Source organism: Enoplosus armatus, chromosome 8 (genome assembly GCF_043641665.1).
Source record: "Enoplosus armatus isolate fEnoArm2 chromosome 8, fEnoArm2.hap1, whole genome shotgun sequence".
In the NCBI taxonomy this organism is placed as follows: domain Eukaryota; kingdom Metazoa; phylum Chordata; class Actinopteri; order Centrarchiformes; family Enoplosidae; genus Enoplosus; species Enoplosus armatus.
In genome coordinates, this window is record NC_092187.1 from 10,476,299 (window position 1) to 10,499,351 (window position 23,053).

General features: G+C 41.7%; 1 protein-coding gene across 2 annotated transcripts in view; it reads left to right on the forward strand.

The window, feature by feature from the left end:
• The window catches only part of pex14 (peroxisomal biogenesis factor 14), a 44,879-nt gene extending 22,694 nt beyond the window's left edge, over positions 1–22,185 (forward strand). Inside the window, exons 4-10 of one of the 2 annotated variants that reach the window (XM_070910509.1) lie at positions 2,869–2,994; positions 5,393–5,478; positions 7,544–7,646; positions 11,543–11,640; positions 17,281–17,372; positions 19,931–20,420; positions 21,776–22,185. In XM_070910509.1, the coding sequence (XP_070766610.1) occupies positions 2,869–2,994; positions 5,393–5,478; positions 7,544–7,646; positions 11,543–11,640; positions 17,281–17,372; positions 19,931–20,420; positions 21,776–21,799 (1,019 nt within the window). In that variant the 3' untranslated portion in view covers positions 21,800–22,185. The remainder of the gene's footprint in view (positions 1–2,868; positions 2,995–5,392; positions 5,479–7,543; positions 7,647–11,542; positions 11,641–17,280; positions 17,373–19,930; positions 20,421–21,775) is intronic. The other variant, XM_070910510.1, reaches the window with a different exon arrangement.
• The last annotated feature ends 868 nt before the right edge of the window (positions 22,186–23,053 follow it).

Genomic DNA, 23,053 nt, shown 5'->3' on the forward strand with positions numbered 1-23,053 from the left:
GCAGTTGCACCGAACCAAATGACATGTAGAATCTCCCTCGCCAGCACAGCGTTAGAAACAGGTTGAAGTTGAACTCGACTTCTTAATAACCCATTGACCTCCATCTAGTTATGACCCCTGCCATACATTTTTTTCTAAACACAGATATTCAAAATGTAAGTAATTTTCACTGAAGGGCAACCTCGTAATTCAGGCAGTGGAGGACGGTGAAAAAGGCATTCACCTTTTACCACCCAAAATATTTTAGTAAGCAATTTTTATAATTGGTTGTCCGGCCTAGGTGTTGACCCATAAAGTCCAGAAGTGCCAGAATTGGAGAAATGGATTTAATGTAAGAGCCTTGCTGCCTCTTTGCCCTTAAAAAATACCCAGAGAATATGAGCCACTGAAAATAGAGCTGTAAATAACCCGACGAGCAATGGGTTTTCCTTTAAATAAATACCGATCAGGTTTATGTTGAAAGACAATAGAAAACGTAGCCCAGATATGCAGTTTACAGTATTTATAGCTGTAATATCGAGGTGCCAGCACCGTAATTTCATGCCCCAATGAGAATGGCAAGGTCAAAGCAAATGCTTTGGCTGAGCATCTGCTAATACGGTGACTCATAAACAGGCACTGCGTGTATCAGGTGCACCAAATAATACAGTATAATGAAATACAGAATAGCTTTCCATTATTGTTCTTTTTTATGGTATCGTCATTAGGTGTAATTTATGTCTTAAAAAATTCATCTCCCCACAGGTCGATCTGAAATGGGGGTCCAGGGGTCATTCCACAGGTTTTGGAACCCATAATAAATTTCACACTCCCTTTTTTGTCTTTTCCTTTTATATGTAAAACTCACTTTCACGCTGTTCCCTTTTCTTTTGGATCTAAGAGCTCTTTCATTTGCTGTTGTCTTCCCCTCAACAATAAACAGATCAGAGCGTACAACACAACTTAGCAAGCTGTAATTTGACTAGAAAACAGCTTTAGGAATTTACATGTATTTTATTTTGATGCAAGGTAAAAAAACCTTTCATTTGCTGCATAAACAACATCAAAGATGTGAACAGCCATTAAGATGTACATACATTAACCTCGATGGCAGCTTAAATGTAGATTTTTTAAAAAGACTTTACATTTCAAGGTGAAAGGGGGAAAAAAACCTGAAGCATGTTTTTATTTCTTCTCATTTGGTGAAACTGAGATCCTTGCATGGCTCACTCAATAGTCTGCCACCATGTAGTCTGCTGTGGTCAGATGAATCAGGAGTCCAGGGACACATTATTGCTTATTTGACAGTGCAGTCTGACTGCACAAACTCAGCACATGGCGCTCACCACTTCCTGGCACTCAGGACCTGCTGTAGACTACAGGCCGGCCAATATTTGCCTTCAATTATTCAACAATTTTCATGGCCATTTGAAGTCCTCGGAGCATTTAAATAGGTGACGGGAGGGACCTCTTCTTGGCGTAAGCTGTGTGGTAGATTATCAAAGGTTTTTTTTATGCTTTTGGGCCACTGATAGCTTAAAGTGGGATTTCTGATCAAGGTTCATCCTGCTATTCAGATCTGACTCACAATTAAGCCACATTAAGCCAACAGATATTCAAATGGGAGCAATCATTTGATTGAAAGCTTTTGGCTATAATATCTTATCCACCTTAAGAAATGGGGAGTTCTAGTCTACGTGTTTTTACAGTTTATGTTAGATATTACTGAATGCTTCTCTTGTGAAGACCACTTTGGAGGTCAGTACCAGAGACATTAGGATTAGGCTCTGTGCAGTTACTATAAATGAAAACTTAGAGCCATCTCTTGAAACACTGCAACTGAACCCTTTCCAATTTCTCGATTTCTCTCAAAAGAGGGAGGAAGCTTATTCTGAGCTTGTGTAAATTCTCTAAATCCTGAATAGTTCAAGTAAACAGCTCTCTTACAAAGGGGATTTTCTGTTAATGAGCAAGGGAAATGGCTAAAGGAAGTAGTGGTAAAATGTTAGTGACAGACACCCACTTAGGCTACAATGAGCAATGCACAACATAATAATATGGACAGGTAAACCATGCAATATGATATATCAATATCTAAGAACTACCGTATATACCAGTTTTGGTTCTTTGTCTTCAGCTTTCTGCTAATTGTTTTGCTATAAATCGGTTAATATTGTTTTTGAATGTAGTTCATCAAAAGTTGTAATTATGTTCCTTTGTTTAGACTAAGATGCTCATTAAAAGATGAGACCCACAGCAATGGCAGCATATGGCGCCTGAAATAAAATCCTTTCTTGCCACAAAAGGAGATGTTCATATTAGATTTTTTTTTCTCTCCTCCCTTCTGATTCTCCATCAGGGAGCCCTTTGCAATTTAATCATCACTAAAATCATTAAAAAGATCTGAAGATTAAATTATATTGGCATTTGCAAAATTATGTAATACATTTACATTACAATGAAGAAATTAAAATAATGCATTTTCGCTGTCAGGGGTGTATGAAATCTCCACATGGGAAATATAACTGGAGAAGTGGACAGACTCTTATTTTCTTTGCCTTTGGTGGCAGTTAATAGGCTAGCAGAGTTTCAGATTTCATTGTGTGAACCTTTACACACTATCTTCCTGTGATGAATGTCCGTGAAACAGAAACTCTCAGTGGAATTTATGAATTATGAAATGAAAATGCATTTTTGAGAAGAGGGTAGATAAAATTGAATGAAGATTTGACATACTTTCTCTAAATTATACTTAAAAGATTTGTGGGGAGCTTGGGAAGTATTTAAGCATATATTATGATAGTCAAGGAGCCATTTGGTGTTTCCCATTAACACGCAGTCACTACACCCCCTCCGACTGCCTTTAAAGGTGTGTGTCTTTGATTCCAGGGCTGACAGATGAGGAGGTAGAGTTGGCCATCCAGCGCTCTGGCAGCACAGAAGTCGTCCTGCCTCTGAGCCCTGTGGGGCCCCCACATCCACTCCATGCAACTCAGCTGGTTCCTGCACCACACAGTGAGTGCACACATCCTTTTCCCCCCTTTGATACCTGGTGCATACACATGATATTAATATTTATGTGTCTCATCTGAGAAAAGAGTTTGTGGTCGAGTCTGATTTAAAACTTAGATCCTTGTCCAGGTTTGCTGTTCGAGACTTTTTTGTTTTTATTAATTTAAACCCATTAAACAGGATTATCCGTATACCAGGATCTTTACAGACATGTATGCCAAACAACATGTGCCTTGATTGTGAATTCAGATACAGGGAATATGACATTGCGCAGCACAAGCTCATGAAGTGTCTTGCCATTCAGTTTCAAGGGGTTGCACACTGGCAAGACCCCACACCGCAACCTGTATCTTTATTACCTCAGGAGGTTATGAGTGCTGTCCACTGATTTACCAATGCAGAATGAAGTCTGCGTAATGCTTAACCCATATGACAATGATTCCAGATGTATTCCACCCTCATTTATTACCACACTGTCCTTGACTCCCCTGGCATCTCATGTTTTGTAATGAAAGTGATGTTGATGGGATGGCCATGTAGTTAGGGAGACTCGCGGCTCTCCGTCCATAGTGGGGGGTTTTATATCAAAACGGCTATAAGGGAGCTGCATAATGAGGTGAGAGCGGGGAGTCTTGTATGGGGGGTCATGCTGAAAAGAGGGGGCTACCTCCCTTTGATGTCCTTGTTATGGGGACGGTGCACGGGGACCCGCATCCATCTCTGTCGAAGTAATGGATACTCTGATCTCTATTTCCACGCGGTAGAAGGACAGGAAGGCCTCCACTGAACCCAATAAATTTGAGAGGAGATTGGAAAAACGGGGGATGGAGACCACAGTTCCACAGCTTAAGTGACCAAATAAAAAAAGGAAGATGGCAGAGTGGAAGTGGAAGAGGAAAAGGGAGAGACAGAGGAAGAATGAAGGGTCCTAACGGGGGGGAAAAGAGCAAGTGAAGACCCCTGGTGATGCAGTAAGGCTTGTTCAGGGTCAACCACCTATCCCAAGGACTCCCAGGCCTTTCAGAAGCATGGTGTTCTGGGATAGGTGACAGCCTATCGCAGCTATAATGTTGATGAAGACCCAAATTTATGTGGTTACCATATGGATGCTGGAGAATGATTCAAAATTTTCGATACAAAAGGTTACAGGTTCATCCCTGAAAGCTGTAGCAGCGATGAAATGTGCCCTTGACTAAGGAGAATAAAATAGCATTCACCTTGAAAATATGCCATATAGCCCAATAGGACTGTGGGTCTCTCATTTTATTTGCATGTCAAATCACACAAGTGGTAAGGCACAAGATCAATCTGGTTTACTTACTTCAAGCCAGTAAACATGTACCACATAACCCATTAGGTGAAATCAGACCTGTAATAGAATATCAATGGTGTACTTTAGTGGCCCAGCCTCTAATAATTTCCTATTCATTTGGGCCCCACCAGAGTAAATAAAAGAAAAACTCATACAGGATATTTCCTCCAGAACTGTTTGTTGTTTAGTGACATTTTCAGTTGAATGCCTCTCTTATGTGGGGAATTTCCAATTTGACAGACAGTTGGCCTACCCAGATGACAGCTTGCACAATGACACACTTTCACATTATCTGTCACTCAGAAAGACAGTCAACTTCTAAACACACACGCACTTACCCTTCCGTCCGTTTCAGCTGTTTAAAGGTTTATATGCAGACACTGTTTTAGGCCCCACCCCAAAATTAGTGAAAGACAATGGTGTCCTTTCTGGAAGAGCAGGATAGAGAGTGCTTGTTTGCCCTGGAGACTTACCCTTTATAGTTCAGATGTTTTGTGTGAACAGATGGATAAATAGATTGTAAAAAAAGTCACAAAGAGATAAATTGTATCGAATTGTGCTCAAGTAAATTTCTAAAACAGTATACAGTTTCTTAATCTTAAAGGAACACACCAATGGTTTTGTGTTTACTACATTTACTATAAATTGTGTAACTATGTAACATCACATCTAATCATTCTGGAAAGAAAAATGTTACTGGGTTATTGAATGGATGAATAATGTATTTTTCTATTATTTCAGGCATCTATTGGTTCCCATAGATTTCTATACAGTATGATACATGCTCTTAAAACTTGACAAATAAATCCCTCAAACAAGTCAAGCAAGTTTCAAGAGCCAGTTTATTGATTTCCATGCCCTACTGTAATGAATGGAAAACAATGGCTGTCTGGAATGATAAGAAAAGTACATCAAAAATTAGGATTCTTTAAGTTTCATGTCACATTATATTCACAGGTTAATGTACTTAAAATGCTAGTGCTAGAAGCAGTATATTGAGCATTTCAGCCACATTAAACGTAATGTAAAACCAGTCTCCAAACCAGTATTTTACTGTTTAAGTGATTTCTTCTCCTCCCTCTTCTCCAGGTCCAGCAGGCTACAGATGGAGAGACTATGGTGCCCTCACCATCATTATGGTGGGCATCGCCTTTGGCTTTCATCAGCTTTACAAAGTAAGTTACACCCTGTTTCTCCAGCCCTTACAACTATGTTTCCTCACTGACTTTGTTTTCCACTGTTAATGTTTCCCTAAAATTTGTTATACACATTATACCTTGCATCCTAAGATCTGTCAGTGCTGCCTCTCCCTCTCTTACATTTAAATTGGTGGGCTTAGCAAGTACATCAGTTTATGATGAATTATGGTGCTAGAATAGAAGGCGCCTCTGCAGTATGTAACATCACTCTGGTCTTGTTATTAAAGCTACCCTGCTTTACGTCAAAGCATGATCTCATTTGAACCCCTTCTTTTTAACTTCCCCTTCCCTCCTCCTCTCAGATATATATATTTTTTCCTTTAAAAAATATAGTTGCTAACACAGCACACAACCATTTTTTTTGACGTCCTACCGTCTAAAAATAATCACCCTGGTTTTTATCGGGCTTAGCAGCCCTTGAACATGAGCTCATGAGGCCCCTTGTCCCTGGTGACATTAATCCCATAGTGGTTGTTAGTAGTAGTCTGAGTGGCATGTGGAAGCCATTACTCTCGTTTTAGAGGAGGACAGGAGCTCTAGCAGTAGCTCTTGGCCTACATGACAGGCCGTTCTCCCTCTCTCTCTCTCTCTCTCTCTCTCTCTCTCTCTCTCTCTCTCTCTCTCTCTCTCTCTCTGTGTGTGTGTGTGTGTGTGTGTGTGTGTGTGTGTGTGTGTGTGTGTGTGTGTGTGTGTGTGTGTGTGTGTGTGTGTGTGTGTGTGTGTGTGTGTGTGTGTGTGAGGGAGAACAGGAGCGCGCATCATGTACATGCATATGCCTACCTGACCCTGTCTGCTTTTCATAATGCTGCACATGCACATTCAGGGTCTCTTGTCCCTTATTCCTCTGCTCCTGCAATCTTTCACTGGCGAAAACACACACACTGTACCAGTCCACTGTTTCCTACATACTGCAGGGTTTGCCAGCCACTGGTCGTCTGGGAGGTGGGATTCCCTGGCGGGACGGCACAGGTTGCTGTCATGTCTCTGGAGCGTAGCGCCAGTCGCACCATATGTCCAGGCTTCTGCCCATACTTTATTTATGTTATGGTGCACCTTGTAAACACCACACCCCAGCAACCCACTTATTAATTACCACGTGTTGACACTCATTTAATCTTTTTCTCTAAAAAGTGTTTATTACTTGGGCTGGTATGGCTGCTTGCCACCTGAGTTGGAGAGAAAACCCGGCTCGGGCAACAGAGAGATGCAAACCGGCTGCGAGCTATTAAGCGATATTTATTCAGCCTTCAAACCAAAAATAAAAACATTTATGATTTTAAATACAGTTCAGCGGGGCCCTCCAGGGTCACATGGGCATTGATGTTACTTGTTGAGCTCAACTCCACACACACCTGTAAAGGATTCAGGGAGACGCTCACAAGCTGCTCATCTGGTTAACACTCGCACTGGATAACAAACATCCTCATTTGGCTGTCAGACGTACATATCATTTTGGAGTTCTGTTTATTCGGTGGCAGAGAGACGATAAACAACATGCCATTGTTTTTGGTTTTGCAAGACTATTTTCAGTGCTCACCACCATGTTATTCCCTGTAGGCCTGTCTCTTGCTTTCTCTGTCCGCTTTTGGGTTTATATTGCTGGAAATATGTTTTTAGGGCTGCAGCTAACAGTTACTTTCCTAATTGATTATTCTGATTACTTTTTTGATTTACAAATTGATTTAGTCTATAAAAAGTCCGTGGTGTAAAATAGAGGAAAAACTGCAAATCAAATAGAACCAGAAAATGTTTGACATTTATGCTTGATAAATAACTTAAATTACTAATTGATTATCAAACTTGTTGATTAATTTTCTAATCTGCTAACAGTTTCAACTCTAGATGTGTACACAGTACAGTTGCTTGGACCCTCTGTTGCAGACATGCATGCATCTAATCGGGCAGACAATGAGGCACTAGTCCAATAAAACGATGCCTTTGACCCTCCACTGCCAAGTCTAGGTGGTCTTGTCTTTCCCTCATCTTTCTGCCCCTTTCCACCAGAGAGAAATGTAATATTGTGCCATGCTTTTAATTGCAGAAATACATCCTTCCCCTCATTATGGGCAGCCGAGAGGACAAGAAGCATCTGCAGAGGATGGAGAGCAACATTGCGGCAATGAGTGGCACGCTGACACAGACAGGTGAAGATTAATATCTTCATCACTTTCTCCCTCCTTAACATTTTCCCTCATTTATCTGTCGCCAAAATCGGGGGGCCCCGCACGTTTTTAACAAATGACGCCGCTGTCATTTCGCTTTAATTTGAAATTGCTTGTTTACTGTCAGGCTCGGGCTCAATTAATTACGTTTCGCTGAAAAGCTCTTAACCTCGGAATATTAATGAGGAGTTGGGAAATGACAACTTTTCTACCCCCCCCACCCCACTCATCCTCTCTCACCCCCCCCTCCATCCGTCTCCCCCTGCACCAACCTCACCCCCATCCAAACCTCCACCGCCATCATCATCATCCACCCTCTTCCCCGTAGGTGGCGAGAAAGTTCATTTTAATTTTCTGTGCGTGGATGTGTATTTGTATGTGCGTGCAGGATGTGCGTGCGGCATGGCACTGTGTGGCGTCTGGGCTCAGCACTGGCCCTAGTGTGATTAAGTGCACGGTGACAGGTGCGGCTCCCATGTTGGACAGGTGAGGAATCTCAACCTGGCTGTCAGGCATGGAGAGAGAGAGAAGCAGGGAGAGAGATGCTTTCCTAGCTCTTTGTCAGTATAATTAAAAATCCAGGGAGGCGTAAATGAAAGAGGCACTCCAAGAAAGTTTGGTCTCGTTAGCAGTAGTGTTGAACTGGAGTGTGTTTTCATCTGAAAGGTACAAATTCCTATTAGAGATAAGTGGTCTGGCAGAAATACAGGCACAGTGAAAACTACAGTTTTTATCACAATCACAATACATTCTGTTTATAGAGTGCTTTCCAAGATAGTCAAAGACGCTTTACACGTGTTAAATAAAAGAACATTAAATCAAAGATTAAAAGCAGTTCCAAAACTGTGAGTTTTGAGTAACTTTCATAAAATTGTAGTGGCATATTATATAATTTAGGTCAGTGTTTAACTTTTTTGTTATATCATGAATGAATTAATTCCCTTTTAAATTTCACAGGTCATATTCAAGTGTACACCTGCCTGTATGAGATACTTCAGCCCTGGAGTTCTTTATGCCTAAAGAGTGTATAACTAAAACAATTGCCTCTTTCTGAGTTGGCAAATTTATCTGTGTATTTCCTATATATTTTGCCTGCGTTATTCTGGGTTTTGACAGACAAAGAGATGTTGCTCTAACTCTTAACGATCGTAAATACGTCAGTTTAAATACAAGCATCCTTTGTTTGATTTTCCCTTCACCTCCAAATTAAAGCAAATGAAGTGTTTGAGTTTACAGCTCCTGTCACGGACCAACATAGTGTAGATGAAAATATGGCTGTTATCATTTTATCCAGTCACACCCATGCTATTGTTTTCTGGCCGGCTAAGGTAGGTGGAAGGCAGCAATTGTGTGAGATCGCATGCGAGGTGTGCCACCCAGAATCTGATTAACAAATATATGCTCTTTTATGGTCATTTTCTCCCAACTATGCAAACTCATTTCCTCTGGCTATTTCACTGCCCATTCTTTTCCTACTTATCACTTTTTGGAGATTTGCCAACTTACAAACCCTGTTTTGTTTGTTGGTAAAGACATGGATTTCACAGTGAGTTTTTCGCAGCGAGTAGGTGAGACTCCAGCAGGAAAAAAATAAATAAATAAATAAAACATGGCTTTTCTTCAGCCAGTGTGGGGAACTAATTTGCTATGACTGCAGTAGCCAAGCTGCTATTGTAGTTAATGACTGTTGTAGTTAACAGTTGGGGAGAGGGGTTGCAATTACACTGAGAGTTTTCTCCCTCTGCTCTCCCTTTGTCTTCCTCTCCCTCTCGCTCCCTCTCGCTCCCTCTCTCCTCGCTGCACTGAGTAATAGCGACCGACTGCCTCGCTGTTGCCAATTGCTTGAACCCCCTTTTGTTAAAGTTCATGTATTTCTCTAGTGCCGGGCGCAATGAGGTGATGTATCCTTTTGAATGGGGACCACATTAGTCTCTCTCGCCAGCCCCAGCTCGAGAGTAGGGGCCTTGACTCCCATTATGATTTGCCTACAACTTCACACAGACAATTAATGAATGGATCTTGGAACTACTTCAGCGCACCCAGGCTGTAATGGAATTGTGCGGCTGTTTGGGCACTCTTTGTCGGTGGGAGCCATATTGGTGACCAGCTGGCCATTAAAGACAGAGACAGGCCTGGACATATGTAGTGTACATTATATCGAGGTATTTACTGAATAATTTACTGAATACACAATGTGCACCCTCCTCACAGCAGCTGCAAGCCTCACACATCATCTTGTCTCCGATTCTCTCTCTCTCTCTCTCTCTCTCTCTCTCTCTCTCTCTCTCTCTCTCTCTCTCTCTCTCTCTCTCTCTCTCTCTCTCTCTCTCTCTCTCACTCACACACACACACACACACACACACACACACACACATTGCAGCTACAGCTTCCTTCTGATTCATGCTGGGCCAAAGTCATTGACTTCATTATTCTTGGCTTCATATCTGTGATAACTGGGGATAAGAAGTTCTGCATTTTTTTGTCAAGTGTCTGAACAGTACAAAGGAGTCAACTTTTGTGGAGAGACATGAAAAGATTTGGGACTGTTTTGGCTGAAGTGGCTGAAAAAGCGGTGCCAGTGGTAATTCAGGAGGCACTAGCATTACAGGCTGGCAGGCTGACCCACACATCTGGATAAGTTGTTTTGTGGCGAGGTGGAATCAGAGACTAATAGCGCAGCTCTTGGGTTAGCGTGCACACCCTGTCATAGTAACACCTTTTTAAGCAGGGATGGCCGCGGTATTTTAGTTTTATTGCCGTCTTCAGAAAGGCTGGTCACACTCTGGATCACAAGCCGAGCAACAAACTCAAATTGTTTGCACAACGGTCTTTGGCCCCAACCGACGATCCTGCTCAAACTCGTATTCCGTAGGATTCTGCAAGCATGAAAAGATCAAACATTTCAGCACCCCACCTATATTGATACAACTCCACCCATTTAAACACAGGTGTCACTACAAGATACTAGCTTCTTTGAAAGATCAAATATTTTGTCTGTGTTGGTTTTTCAAAAGAAACACAGCCTCCGAGCCGTGCTCTGTCTTTTGTCCTGGCCTGGGTTAATGTGAGAGGAGGGTTCTTTACTGTACATCCCGTCCAGCCGGCTGCAGCTCAGGCTTTTAACCATTGGCCTGACAACCTCAGCAGTGGACCGCCACAATATCTGTTGATGTTAATCCTATTAGGCTTGATTTAACACTTTACACGCCCATGATTTATATGAATGTTTATTGGTTTTCTGTAATATAATCAGCTCGGGGAAACTTAATGCATTGTTTGGTAATACACGCGTGACTGGAAGCAGGGGGCAACAAACTGTGCCCGGTGTTATTTGAAATCATACACCCTCGTCCAACACCAACACTTGAACTAATTCAATCTTCAAAGTCAATGGAAAAAGAACAATATTTATTAGGATTAGGGGGGACATTTTGTCTGGCAGCCTCCTCCCAGATGAGAGCCTTGTTTTTTCCTTTGTTGATCGTTTGAGGATTTAAGATGCATTAGAAGGCAGTGTCTGGGTGGATAATGGAAGGTTAGAGACTGTTATTTGATTTAAGTTCAGGCACTAGAGATTAATATCTCCATCCTATGTGCCCCCCCCCCCCGACACACACCTTCCCACCCTCTACCCCCAGCGCCTCGGACCAAAAAGCTGCGACTAAAGTTACTGGGTATTAGCTTTGATTACAATTCTTAGAGGACAGCTTTGATCAGTGACACAAGTTGAGTCTCATCAGTTCTGTCATCGTCTCTGGAAAGAAAATGTTCAGTTTTGTGGCTCTGAAACAACCTCATTGCATGATCTTACTCCCTTGTTTTTGTTTGTTTGAAGTTTGCTGAATTTACCCGTCTGTTATTCTGCTTGTTTGCACAGTCAGCCAGCTGCAGCAGACCCTGGTCTCCGTCCAGGAGCTCCTGATCCAGCAGCAGCAGAGAATCCAGGAGCTCTCGCAGGAACTGGCTGCATCAGAGGTAGCTACCACCTCAACAGGAACTCGGCACCCTTCACTTACCCCCACAGTTTGAAATATCAGTGATTTCAGTTAAACCTCTGAGAGTCTACCTGGTTATCCTATTTTTGTATCACCTTCTCCTTTCATTGGTTTTACGGGTCAGATTTTAGCAGTTGTTTTTACTGTAATAGTTGACACATCTATTGTCGTTGGAGATGCTCCTAAATGTTAAGTTTGTCAAGTTACTCCTGTTTGTTTGAAAACACCATTACCATCTTTACTGCAAACCAACAAAAATGACATGGCAATACGTTCATCTTTGCTGTAGTTTGGATATGGAAGTAACACGCTGCTCCTTTTTTAAGGTCTGTTAGGTGTGATTGATATTTTTGAGCTAAGCTAGACAGGCAGTAACTCTGAAATTACAGAAGAGCTCTGTAAATGTGAAATTGCAGGTTGAAATCTCCAGATTGATGAGGAGAGTGAAAAGGTTTTTCGAGGCCTCTGTGTACTAAAATCTCTTGCGCAGCCCCGAGTCATAACTACCTAAGATGGACAGCCTTATTATACTGTACATCATCAGAACACAAGCTGCAAAAAAGTATGGTGCATCTCATCATGGGACCATAATCTTTAACCATATTGTCGCTCCTCTTTGCCTTGATTTTTATAGACAGTGTTCATAATCTACTCAGAATTGTAAGTGTTTAGGTGAATTGGACTGAGTGATTGTTCTAAAAACTTATGTGCAGGGATGAAATGTTGCTTGCTTTTTATAACACCGCTCATAAATCGCTTTATGATCTCTGGGCTCTAAAAAAAAAGTGCCTTGGAAGAGACAATCTTAGACAATGTTTTATGTCCACAGCTTGTTAAGCACATGGGTGTTTCACTGTAGCATCTGGATATCGCAGGAAAACATATGCGGACACATCTGCTTCGGCACAAAACGGAGGAAGAAAAATATCTTCCCTGGATGAGGTTCATCAAAAAAAAAAAACTGACGACTCATAGCTCATTTTGGGCCGTTTCAAGTTCTCAGCCACAGAGTCTCTCTGAGCGGTGTAGGAAGCAGCCGAGGCCCAAATCAGCATGTGTGAGTACATGGGAGCAATGATCTGATTTGACCCCTCGCTGGTCTGAAACCGAGCTATCTAAGATTTTCTGTCAGGCAGGCTGTAGGCCCACTTTAAACAATGAGTTCCCTCCAGCACAAAGGGACAAGGGACGTTTTTTCTTCTTCTTTTCATTCGTCATCTCCAAATCACAGATTGGATTAAAGAGTGTCTACTTCATTTGCTATGAGTGCCTTGTTGGACAGCGGTAGTGTATAAAAAGTATAATTCACATCAAAACACCCATTAAACAAATCATAAACTCTGCTTTATAGCTATAGTGTTGATCTTAAATTTTCCCTGCGAGTCGGCACAAGGCCCTCTGTTGTCTCAGGCCATGGGGGAAATTGGGAAATTGTTTTCAGGTCCAGGATGTTTGATGAGAAACACATGTTGGAGCTGGCGAGCTACTTATCATTCACCGTTTGCGGCTTTCGGGGTTCGCCTCACCACTCCGCTCAAAGTGCGCCACGCTTAGCAATTATACCTCTCAACACGGAAATGTGCCTTTAACCCGAAACACATGGAGACTTCTGTTTCCTCAGCTGCTAAGTAAACATTTCTCGTAGTTTGGAAACCACTCAATTGCGGAGTGCGTTTACTGTCCCCAAACTGGGGACCTCATTATGGAAGTGAGTTTAGACAGACTGACTCATGTCCACACACACACAGAGCACACGCTGATGCTGCACATTTCCAGACTTCAGACGGTTCCTCTCTTTTTCATTATTTTCCTCAGTTATCATGACTCTTTAAAGACATGCTGCCGTATTCTACCACTGGTATTACAGATAGATTTGCCTCAGGATGATTCACCCCTGATGTTAAACAGCCAAGTCTATTTCTGCTCCATTATCATTACAAATCTGCCTGTTAACTGTGTTTGCCCTGCTGTCTCAACTCACTGATCGTTCTCTTTATTAGTGGATACTACATAGAAGATTAGAAACCGCCTCCTTGCTTGTGCGAGACGTACTGCCAGTGGGAAAGTGCATAAATAGAGTGAAATCAATTGCACTGTACCAGTGTTTCCACTCAAAAACACTCCTCTGGGGACTTCCTTTTGAAACTAATTCCATCATAAATATACATGCGTTACACGAAAACACACTGTCTGCCGGCGGAGTAACTGTGAATTAATTTGCCTTCAGACACTCTTAAACAAGGCTTGTTAAAGATCTTATCTTGTTGCTAATGGTCCACAGGCATTTATCTTCATTTAGCCAGATGCGTTGCCGTCCTTGGGTGCTGCTAGAGTAGATAGTCTTTTTTTTTTTTTTTTTTCTTTGCTTGTGATATATATTTCTTTTTTTCTTGAAGCACTTAGTTAACCAGCAGAAAGATGCCGACCCCATCACACCCAGGCACCCACCCGAGACATATTAGTTACAAGGCTTTTAAACCAGTTAGAGGAAATCTTTACTATGTACAGTATTTACACATCCAGCCAGCGCAGTGGTGGTTGATAACGTGATAGGTGGCACCTCCCTCATAGGTTCAGTGTTATTTTGGTGGTGGTTGGTTGGTTGGTTGGTTTTGTTTGTTTGTTGTTTGTTCATGCATGATGCTTTTTGCATTGTGCAGTGCCAAGTGGAGAATTATGTTCTCCACTGTTTAGGCACACAGAGCCCTGAGAGCCCTGCACCTGTACACCAGGAAGTATGAAAGAAGTCAAACACCAGAGGAAAGAGAAGAGAGAAGCACACTCATGACTGTGAATCTTTTTATTTTTAAATACTATGATTCGGTTATACACATAACGCCTTCTTCGGGGTAAAATTGTCACATGTAGTCTATGGGACAGGTGGTTCAAATGAATAATAAATCTTTTGTAAATAGGTCATACATGTACGTAGCCAAGAAAGGCCTCTAAACATATATGTGTCCACATCCGAGAAACCAGCAAATACAAAATGAGAGAATGAGAATCACAAAGTGAAACACTTGATGAATGCATTTCAAGTCTACAAGAGGATATAAAATGCATTACAGTCACACATACAATATTTAATGCAGTGAATGAAGATGTAAATATAAAGAATCACTGAGTAAAAACTTAAACATGATAAACATTTGGGCGATGTAAGAGAGTTAGGATTATAACAAAACACATTGCTCAATACCAGTCTTGCAAAATATTCAAGTGGTCTTTGTTATTATTGGTCAAATAATAGCAAGAATAATGATACAATGGTCAAATTCTGCATTCAAGTCAAACATTATCTGATGCTGCACTGTTGTGCTGTGTATCCACAGACCAGGGAGTATCTTGATGATGGTGCTTTTGTAATCAAAGCTGCTAAATCATTGCAGAAGTAAAAATATTTTGATCAGCAGTTTGGTAAAACATCACATCTTACACACTCGCCGTGCGGTCTATTGGATACGTGTCAGCACTTCAGGTAGGGCTTTTAAAGTCAGCGGCGTTTCTTTCAATCTCTCCAGTCACTGATACCCCTCCACTCAGCCTCCACCCAAGCAGCTAGTGCACTTAACACAAGATTCTTACACAGTGTGTGTGTGTGTGTGTGTATATACACACTCATAATGTATCTCAAAGCTGAAACTCAGTCCTGGCCCAACATTTAATTAGGTTTCTTCAGACTTAATAAGACATATGTCAGAGGTAGTGTTGTGTGACAAGCCTTGATGTGAGATATTATATGGTGCTGCTCTGTAGATAATGCACATTATGTATGTAGCTGGCGGTTAACAGTTCTACTCTAAAGCCTTTTTTTCTCATATTAAGTGGTATAAGTGTATAGAAAACCTCACATTTCAGTTATTTGGAGCCATTAGCATTTTTCTTAAGTAGATTCTGTGCCTTGGAAGTCTTTTGGCTCAGCCCATATAGCAATTAATTTTTTTCGATGTAAAATGAGAGAGAAGCAGAATCCAGCCTTATTATACGGGTGCCTTGGGGAGGCGAGGGATTAAGATGGTTCTAATGAGGTGACGGCTGTAATAAGAGTGTCTTCAGCCGCCCTCCAACGCGCCACCTCTAAAACACGGCTCCTTATCAGCGAGGTTTAGGAGTCGATAAGAGTAAAAAAAAAAAACCTTCTTCCCCTCCTCGCCTCCTTCTCTGTCTCTCTTCACTTCTCCTCCTCTGCCTCCCTCCTTCCACTGTAAATGAGTCTGATCCCTTTCAGATGTGATTCAATTAATTTCTCTTAGATTTAATTACAAACGAAAGAGTCCAAGTTATCCCTCTCCCCTCGATAGGGGGTCCATGCTGCCTAACAAGCTTCCTCTGGTGAGTCTTAATTACAGTTTTTACTTTTCTTTTATCCCTCTTTTTCCCTTGTCTTCTCCCTCTCCTCCCTCTGCTCTCATCAGTCTATCCTCCTGTTCTCGCACATGTTTGTGCTTTTTATGCAGGAAAGGACTGCGAATGGGGAGCAATTATCTATACCACTGGTTTCCAATCGTCTTTTGATTTGAGACCCTTTTATAGCCAAGCAATGCCTTCATGACGCCTCGTCACAGGTTGCATTTGTGTATGAGCAGTTCAACCAATGATTGTTTCATTTGAATTGTTCACCATCTTCCCTGAAGAGGTACAACTCCGCAGTATTTAAGAAGAAAAATGTAATGATTCGAGAAAAGTCTGACAAAAATAAACATAATTTTGTGAAGCCGAAATGTTGTTTTTTCTCCTTCTCGCTTATCTTGGTAATTATCTTGCAACCCTTCCGATTTATCTAGCGACCGCTTTGGGGCCCCAACCTCCGTGTTCTTCGTCATTTGAGTTGTCTTTCATTAATTTTGCAGTGACCCAGTAGGTCATTTACAGCAGTTGCAGTCCAGTTTTATCTTGCATTTGACTGTTGCCTTGTAATGTTTTTTTTCTCTCTCTAGGCCTTTATCAAAACTCGTCATTTTATAGCCCTCTCTGTCAAAGTCCTGCCTGTCCCTAAAAAAAAGTGCCGCAGAGACAGATTTTTGGCAGCAATTTGCCATTCAAATAGTTTGCTATTATACCCTGTAGCATTTCATGCCACACCAGTGTGTGTGATAACACGCGCCTTTGATAAAAGACAAAAAGAACAAAACAAACTGCTAAGCTATGGTCTGCCTTCATGAATGTGGCCATTGTTCAAGATAAAGTCATTATCCAAAACACTCGTCACCGCCCTAATCTTTTCTAGATAGTATGGAAAATTATGTAAAAACAGCGTGATTCACACTCCCTGGACTTTCTGAGCAGTCAAGGCCATAAATGTGACTGTAGTGGGATTGTTTGTCCTCCTTTCTTTCATCACCAACAGTAGGCAGTTGTGAGGTTGTTATGGTGACAGATGACCTGACTACACAAAAACGTGGCTTTTGGCATTTGCATTTGCGATATTTGTTTACCTTGTGGCCTGTGTCCCTTTTTCTTTTTCTTTTTTTTCTAAACAAAGCTTTTTTTTTTATTATTTCATATTGTTGAGACTGAGCATAGAGGAGTTGTTGAAAGATGTATATTGACTTTGTTCTGCGACCCTGCATGTGACCTGAACAGTGCTTGTGTGTGTGTCTCACGTGTGTTTGTCCTATAGGCATCATCTTCAACCAACCGCGTCCTGGACAACCAAACAGTGTCAGAGCTGAAGGCTGAAATCGTCTCTTTGAAGGGCTTACTGCTCAGCAGGTAACCGTTATCCAGACCCCTGTCACAAACAGTCCAGGTGTATGTGTGTGTGTGAGTGTGTGTTTGGGTGGATGTCTGATGACTGTTTTTCATGCACTTTTGAGCTCCTGTACGCAGTCCATTTGAACCATTTCGCAGTGTTAAACAGGAATGAAACGCCATCAACTTGATATTTATATTTACTCCAATAGACCTGGTGCTGTACCTCGTATATAGATGTGATTTTAGCCACATTACATTTACACCTGACATAACAGCCTGCTGTGTGGCTCCCCTTGAAGAGTATGTATATTGAACATGAACTTGACTTTAGAATTGGCAGATCTCACACTTTTTTTTACCAGTTTTGTGAGTTGTCAACTGCATCTCATGGTCTTCCTTGCGAGTGGAGTTCACTCTGTTGTCGTCACGTGACTTAAATATGGAACCACCTAGTGTAGTTTAGATCAGTGTTAAAAATACAAAATGAATTGGGTAAGTCAAAGTGAAAACAACATGAGGCAGCTACAGTCACTCAGCACTGTAGACAGTTGGTTGCACACGCATACACATCAACACAAAGTCCAGTCAGTGCGTGGAGTGCTAGTGGCCGAGCAGTGTGGAGAGAGAATGGACAGCACAGGAGAAGGAGAGAAGGGGAGAAAGGTGGAGCTGAGAGGGAGAGCATTAAGAGGGCAAAAGCCCTGGAGGACAGTGTAGCTAAATGCTGCAAAATGACAGATATGTTCACAAGCAAATGGTCATGGTCAGTGGTTAGTGCTTAAAAAAAAAAGAGAGAAAACATGCTAGCAGGGCCGCCCTCAGCACACGGTAATATCACAACTACCCTTCCCGAGTTGATTCTATGTTTCAAAAACAAATAAATGGCATCAAAACTTAATCATGCTCTGTAGGAAAGCAGGACAATAAAGACCTGTATACTCTTTTCTGTCAAGAGTAAGTGATCCAGTTACTCCGCTACCCTCCTAAGTGCTTAGCTTTGTTTGGCCCAGTGGCAACGCCAACATGCTAAAAGCATCGGCTCTATTCTCAGAAATGTCACCTTTTTCATCCCACTGATCATAACTGAGTAAACTCCCATCTACTGAGGAAGACTGCAAGATGTGGTTGAAAGCTCTGGGAGAAGCGACTCAGTTGACCTTGAGTAAAGATGTATTGTTTAAGTGCATACATGGTTTCTGGAGTTCTGAGTTTAGATCTCAGAAACAATGTACATAAAGTAAATACAAAACAGCCATCATGCAATCATCTTTGCATACCCACTTCTACAGTACAGTGCTGTTTTAGATGGCCTGAAAGTTTGTTTGTGTATGAATAAATAAAATTAAACAGCACATAAATGTCACATTGCTCTTCCAAATTACTTGCCCACTTAAGGCATAATCATTAATCTCAAATATGTTTAATCTCACAGGCATTTGAGGTTATAGAACTGATTGCACCATTTCTTTTACTTCACAACTTGCCTAGGCCGATTAGCATACTGCAGGCATCAGCTGGTCTTAATGCTTTTATTGGTAAGCAAGATATCCGCACGTGTGCATAATTGCTCCTATGCAACTTTCAGTCATTTTATGAGTGCAAAATACACATGAATAATAACAAGAGAAATTATTCATATGAGCTGGAAAATCAGCTGTGTCCTGATCAAAAATAGATACTTTTGTCATTCATTTTATTTGTTGTCTGGGTAAAATCTGGTTGGACCTACCACATCTTAATACAAGGTGTAAAATGTTCTGTGCTACTGTTGTTAAAGGTCTCATTGTGCACTGCTGGACGTCCCCTCATTCTCTCCAGCTTTGTTCCTCAATCTAGTCAGGCACAGCCCATCTCAGTCAGGGCCATTAGCATGCATGATTACGTATCAGTGTCTATAATGAAGCCCGATGTAAGAGTGTACATCAGAAAACCGGCGAGGACGAGAATTGCCTCAGAACTGTCTAGTTGAGCGTGTTTTGTTCCCCTCGTACATTCTAATCAGTAATAATCCCTTTGTCATTTGCTTTCTTGACTTCATCCCGACTCTCACAATGAGTTTTCTGGCAAAGGCTTGAATCACAAAATAAAGGCTCTGCATCACCATCTGTCTCCATACGCGTTCCCTTCCTGTTCAAATGATCCAAATCATCTCCAAACTGTTTTTTCTAACCACCTAGAAGTGCTGATCCCATTACGATTCAACGTTGTCTTTTTGATCTTAAAAGCTGCAGTGGGTGTAATTAAAGAAATCTTAGAGCATCTTTACCAGGTGTGATGAACATCTGGCTGTTTGGGGAGGGAAAAGCCATTTTCTCTGCTGTAATTATGGGAATTACATAGGGTGCGTTGTGTGTGGCTGCATGCTGAAATATAAACTAGCATTAGGATATGTTCTCATTCAACACCTGATGTAGGAAGCTATATATAGTTTTGTGGTTTCAGTATGCCCAATTATGGCTGATTACATGTGGGAAAGCTCTTTTCACACTTTTTGATCACAGTGAGGTTATTGGTGCTGGTTGTGATCAGGCTTCATTTTCTTCCTCTCTCTTGTCTGCCCCCCCTCCCCCACACAGGAAACAATTCCCTTCCACTCCCACTATTCCTAAGATCCCCTCGTGGCAGATTCCTCTGAAGCCGCCCTCGGGGTCCTGCTCGCCGTCAGTCAACCACACCAACAGCAGCAGCGACATCTCTCCGGTCAGCAACGAGTCCGCCAACTCCTCCCCCATCAAAGATGGACACCACAGCCCCCAGGATGCACTGGGGGGGCCTGATGGAGCTCATGACATCAACGGAGATGTCGGCACTTTGGGCCTCGGGGCAACGCTGCCCCTGGACCTGAAGGACCAGGTCCGCATGGAGGTCCAGGGAGAGGAGGAGAAGAAGGATGAAGAGGAGGATGATGTCAGCCACGTAGAGGAGGAGGAGGAGGAGGAGGAGGAGGAGGAAGGGAGGGAGGAGGGTCTAAGCATGCAGACAGAGGATCGACGAGGTGGGGATGGACAGATTAATGAACAGGTGGACAAACTGAGGCGGCCCGAGGGTGCCAGCAATGAGAGTGAGGTGGATTAACAGTAGAAAGCACAAAAACACTCTCCAAACACAGCTTCTTGTCTCTGCTGCCGGCTTTAATTTCCCGCTGCTCCTCTCTGCTCGCACTGATTCTGTTTGTCTTTTATTTTTTAAATCCGTCTTCACTGTCTGTTTCCACTTGTTTCTGTAACATCTCAAACTTGAGCAAAATGAGGAGTAGGCGTGGGTGTGAGAAGACGCAAAACTGACAAATATCGGAGTGTCTAGTTGACACGGCGCTTACCCCCGATGTACTTTTCATCATGCAAACTAAATGACTGCATGCCGAGCCGAGTTGTGATGCTTCTTTGAAGGGAGAAATGACGAGCAATAGTCAAATCAGAATGACATTGAAAGGCTAACCGTACTAACTGTGTGTGACTTACTGCTTTTAATTTTCATGATTTGATCAGATAATTCACTGCTTCGCCTTGGTGTCCTTGTAATTGCACTAAGGCTCTTTTACAGACCAAAGAGGCAGCACTGCACAGAATATCTCTCCTGTATAGTGCAACTGTAGGTCAGGAGTCATATGTTGGTACTTCAGTCTCAAAGTTACCGTGAGCTTCCAGAGAAGCATTAGCAGAGTTTGTCTCCCTGTTGACGGCAATAGGAGAGGACAAGCTCTTCCAGGGCCGGAGCTTTTAGCCTCTTTTATGTGTCCTTTCGCATTGGTGTCAGCCTGTCAATAATTCACAAGGCCAGCAGGGTGGCATTTGGGTGAAATAAAAGCCCTGAAATTCGAGATTAGAATGTGATGACGGGCTTTGTTCCATGCCGGTGTCAGAGTGCTCACACGCTCAAAGGAGGGGAAGATAAATGTTTTTTCCCCCGCTTTCCTTTTTCACTGAGGGCTGAATTGTGCATCTTTGCGAGTGTGTGTGTGTGTGTGTGTGTGTGGCAAAAAAACCCCAGACTGTCTGCTGAGCTGTATCTGTGTCTCCAGCAGGGCAGCTGATTTGGTTTGTGAAGTATGTTAATAATCAAATGATCAACAAATAACAGATGTATTAGTTCATGCAGCTTGAAATGTCAAGGAGGCTAAAAGCGGAAATCTAATACAGAAAGCCCAGTTGCATTGTATTATTTTCCGTGACAAACCCTCCGGTCCAAATTATGTAGGGCCTCCTACAGTGAGTAATCTTTACAGAAAACGGCGCCAATATTTTGTAATTAAGCTGCAGTAAGGCAACGAGGGCTGCCACAGATGGAAGTTGCAGAACTTGTATCACTTTCTTCTCAGTGTGGAGGTGGATGGGGGAAGTTTAAAAAAAAATTGCCCCATGATTGAAAAGGAAAGTAATAAATGAATACTTGACTTATTGAATTACTCACTCTGTCTCCAGCTAACAAGAAGAGTCCATGAGTGAGAAGAAGGGATATCAGCTCTCGTGCCATTTCCACCTCCATCACATGGCCTTCATAGGAACACAGAAAAGGTAGATGGGGCACTGCACATTTCTGTGTGACACCGGTCCTAACCCACAGATTATGTTTTGTTATGTCGATTGAGTTCATGTTAAAAGTGTCGAATGATGAGACAACAACATTGCAGTATACTGTAATCTATATATTTTTGATCTATTTGAAATGAATTTGTATGGATGAATAAGGTTGGTTAAGGAAGTAGAGAATCAAGAGGTGTAATTTTTGCTTCTTAGCCGATGTAGTGTCAGTGATTAGTTCTCTCTGTAACCTGCTGACTACTGTCTCAGCCAAAACTGTACATAAGTGTAATAAATTTGGTTTATCTCAAGTCGAATCTCTGTTATACTCATTTTAGACCAACTGCACACAAACTTCACGCTACTGTATGTTACAATTTAAGTATTACTGGGATTTTCTTGAATTCAGTTTCTGTTTTAAATGCGTGCAAAGTGGTTTCTTGTTTGTCCTTTTTCCATAAGTACACATTTTGAAACATACACCACGTAAAGAGCAGGGTGCCGATTCTAAATCATAAATGGGTAAAATGTATCTAATTTGTTTTTTCATCCATCCTTCCAATTAACATTAAGGGGCAGAAAAATGCACAATAACAATCAAAAGCTCTAATCACACAGAAGTTGTCATTTAAGTGGGTTGTGTAGTGTTCTGCTTTATTTTTTTATTTGTATGTTATTTTTTTTGAGATACTTGTATGAATGTGGTGGTGTATGTTCAGGTGCAGGAACGTTTTCTGTAACATTCATATCGAGTTAACAATTTGTAACAGTTTGGTAATAATAAAATGAGACCATGGGAGACTTTCCGTTCTGTAAGGAAACGTTTTGTTGTATTTGTTTACCAAGTTTGAGCCTTATACATCCAGTAACATCAATGCTGTACATTTTTCACCATTTGAAAAAAAATCTCTGTCTGAATATCAAGTGATCCAAATCCAAGGCCTGTGAATTTTAAAACAGTTTTTACCTCAAAGTTTCTGTAAGACCAGATACAGATGAGAGTGCTACAGTACTTGTGTGTATACTGTATGTAGAATCACTACTGAGTTTTCAGAAAGCATGATAAGGCAGGGACTTTCAGCCTTTTTTTTCAGCTTTCTCTCTGGAAATGAGTAAGTGACATAGTTACACATGTGTGAAGTTTTGTTTATTTGTGTAGGTGTATTTCAGTGTGTCTTT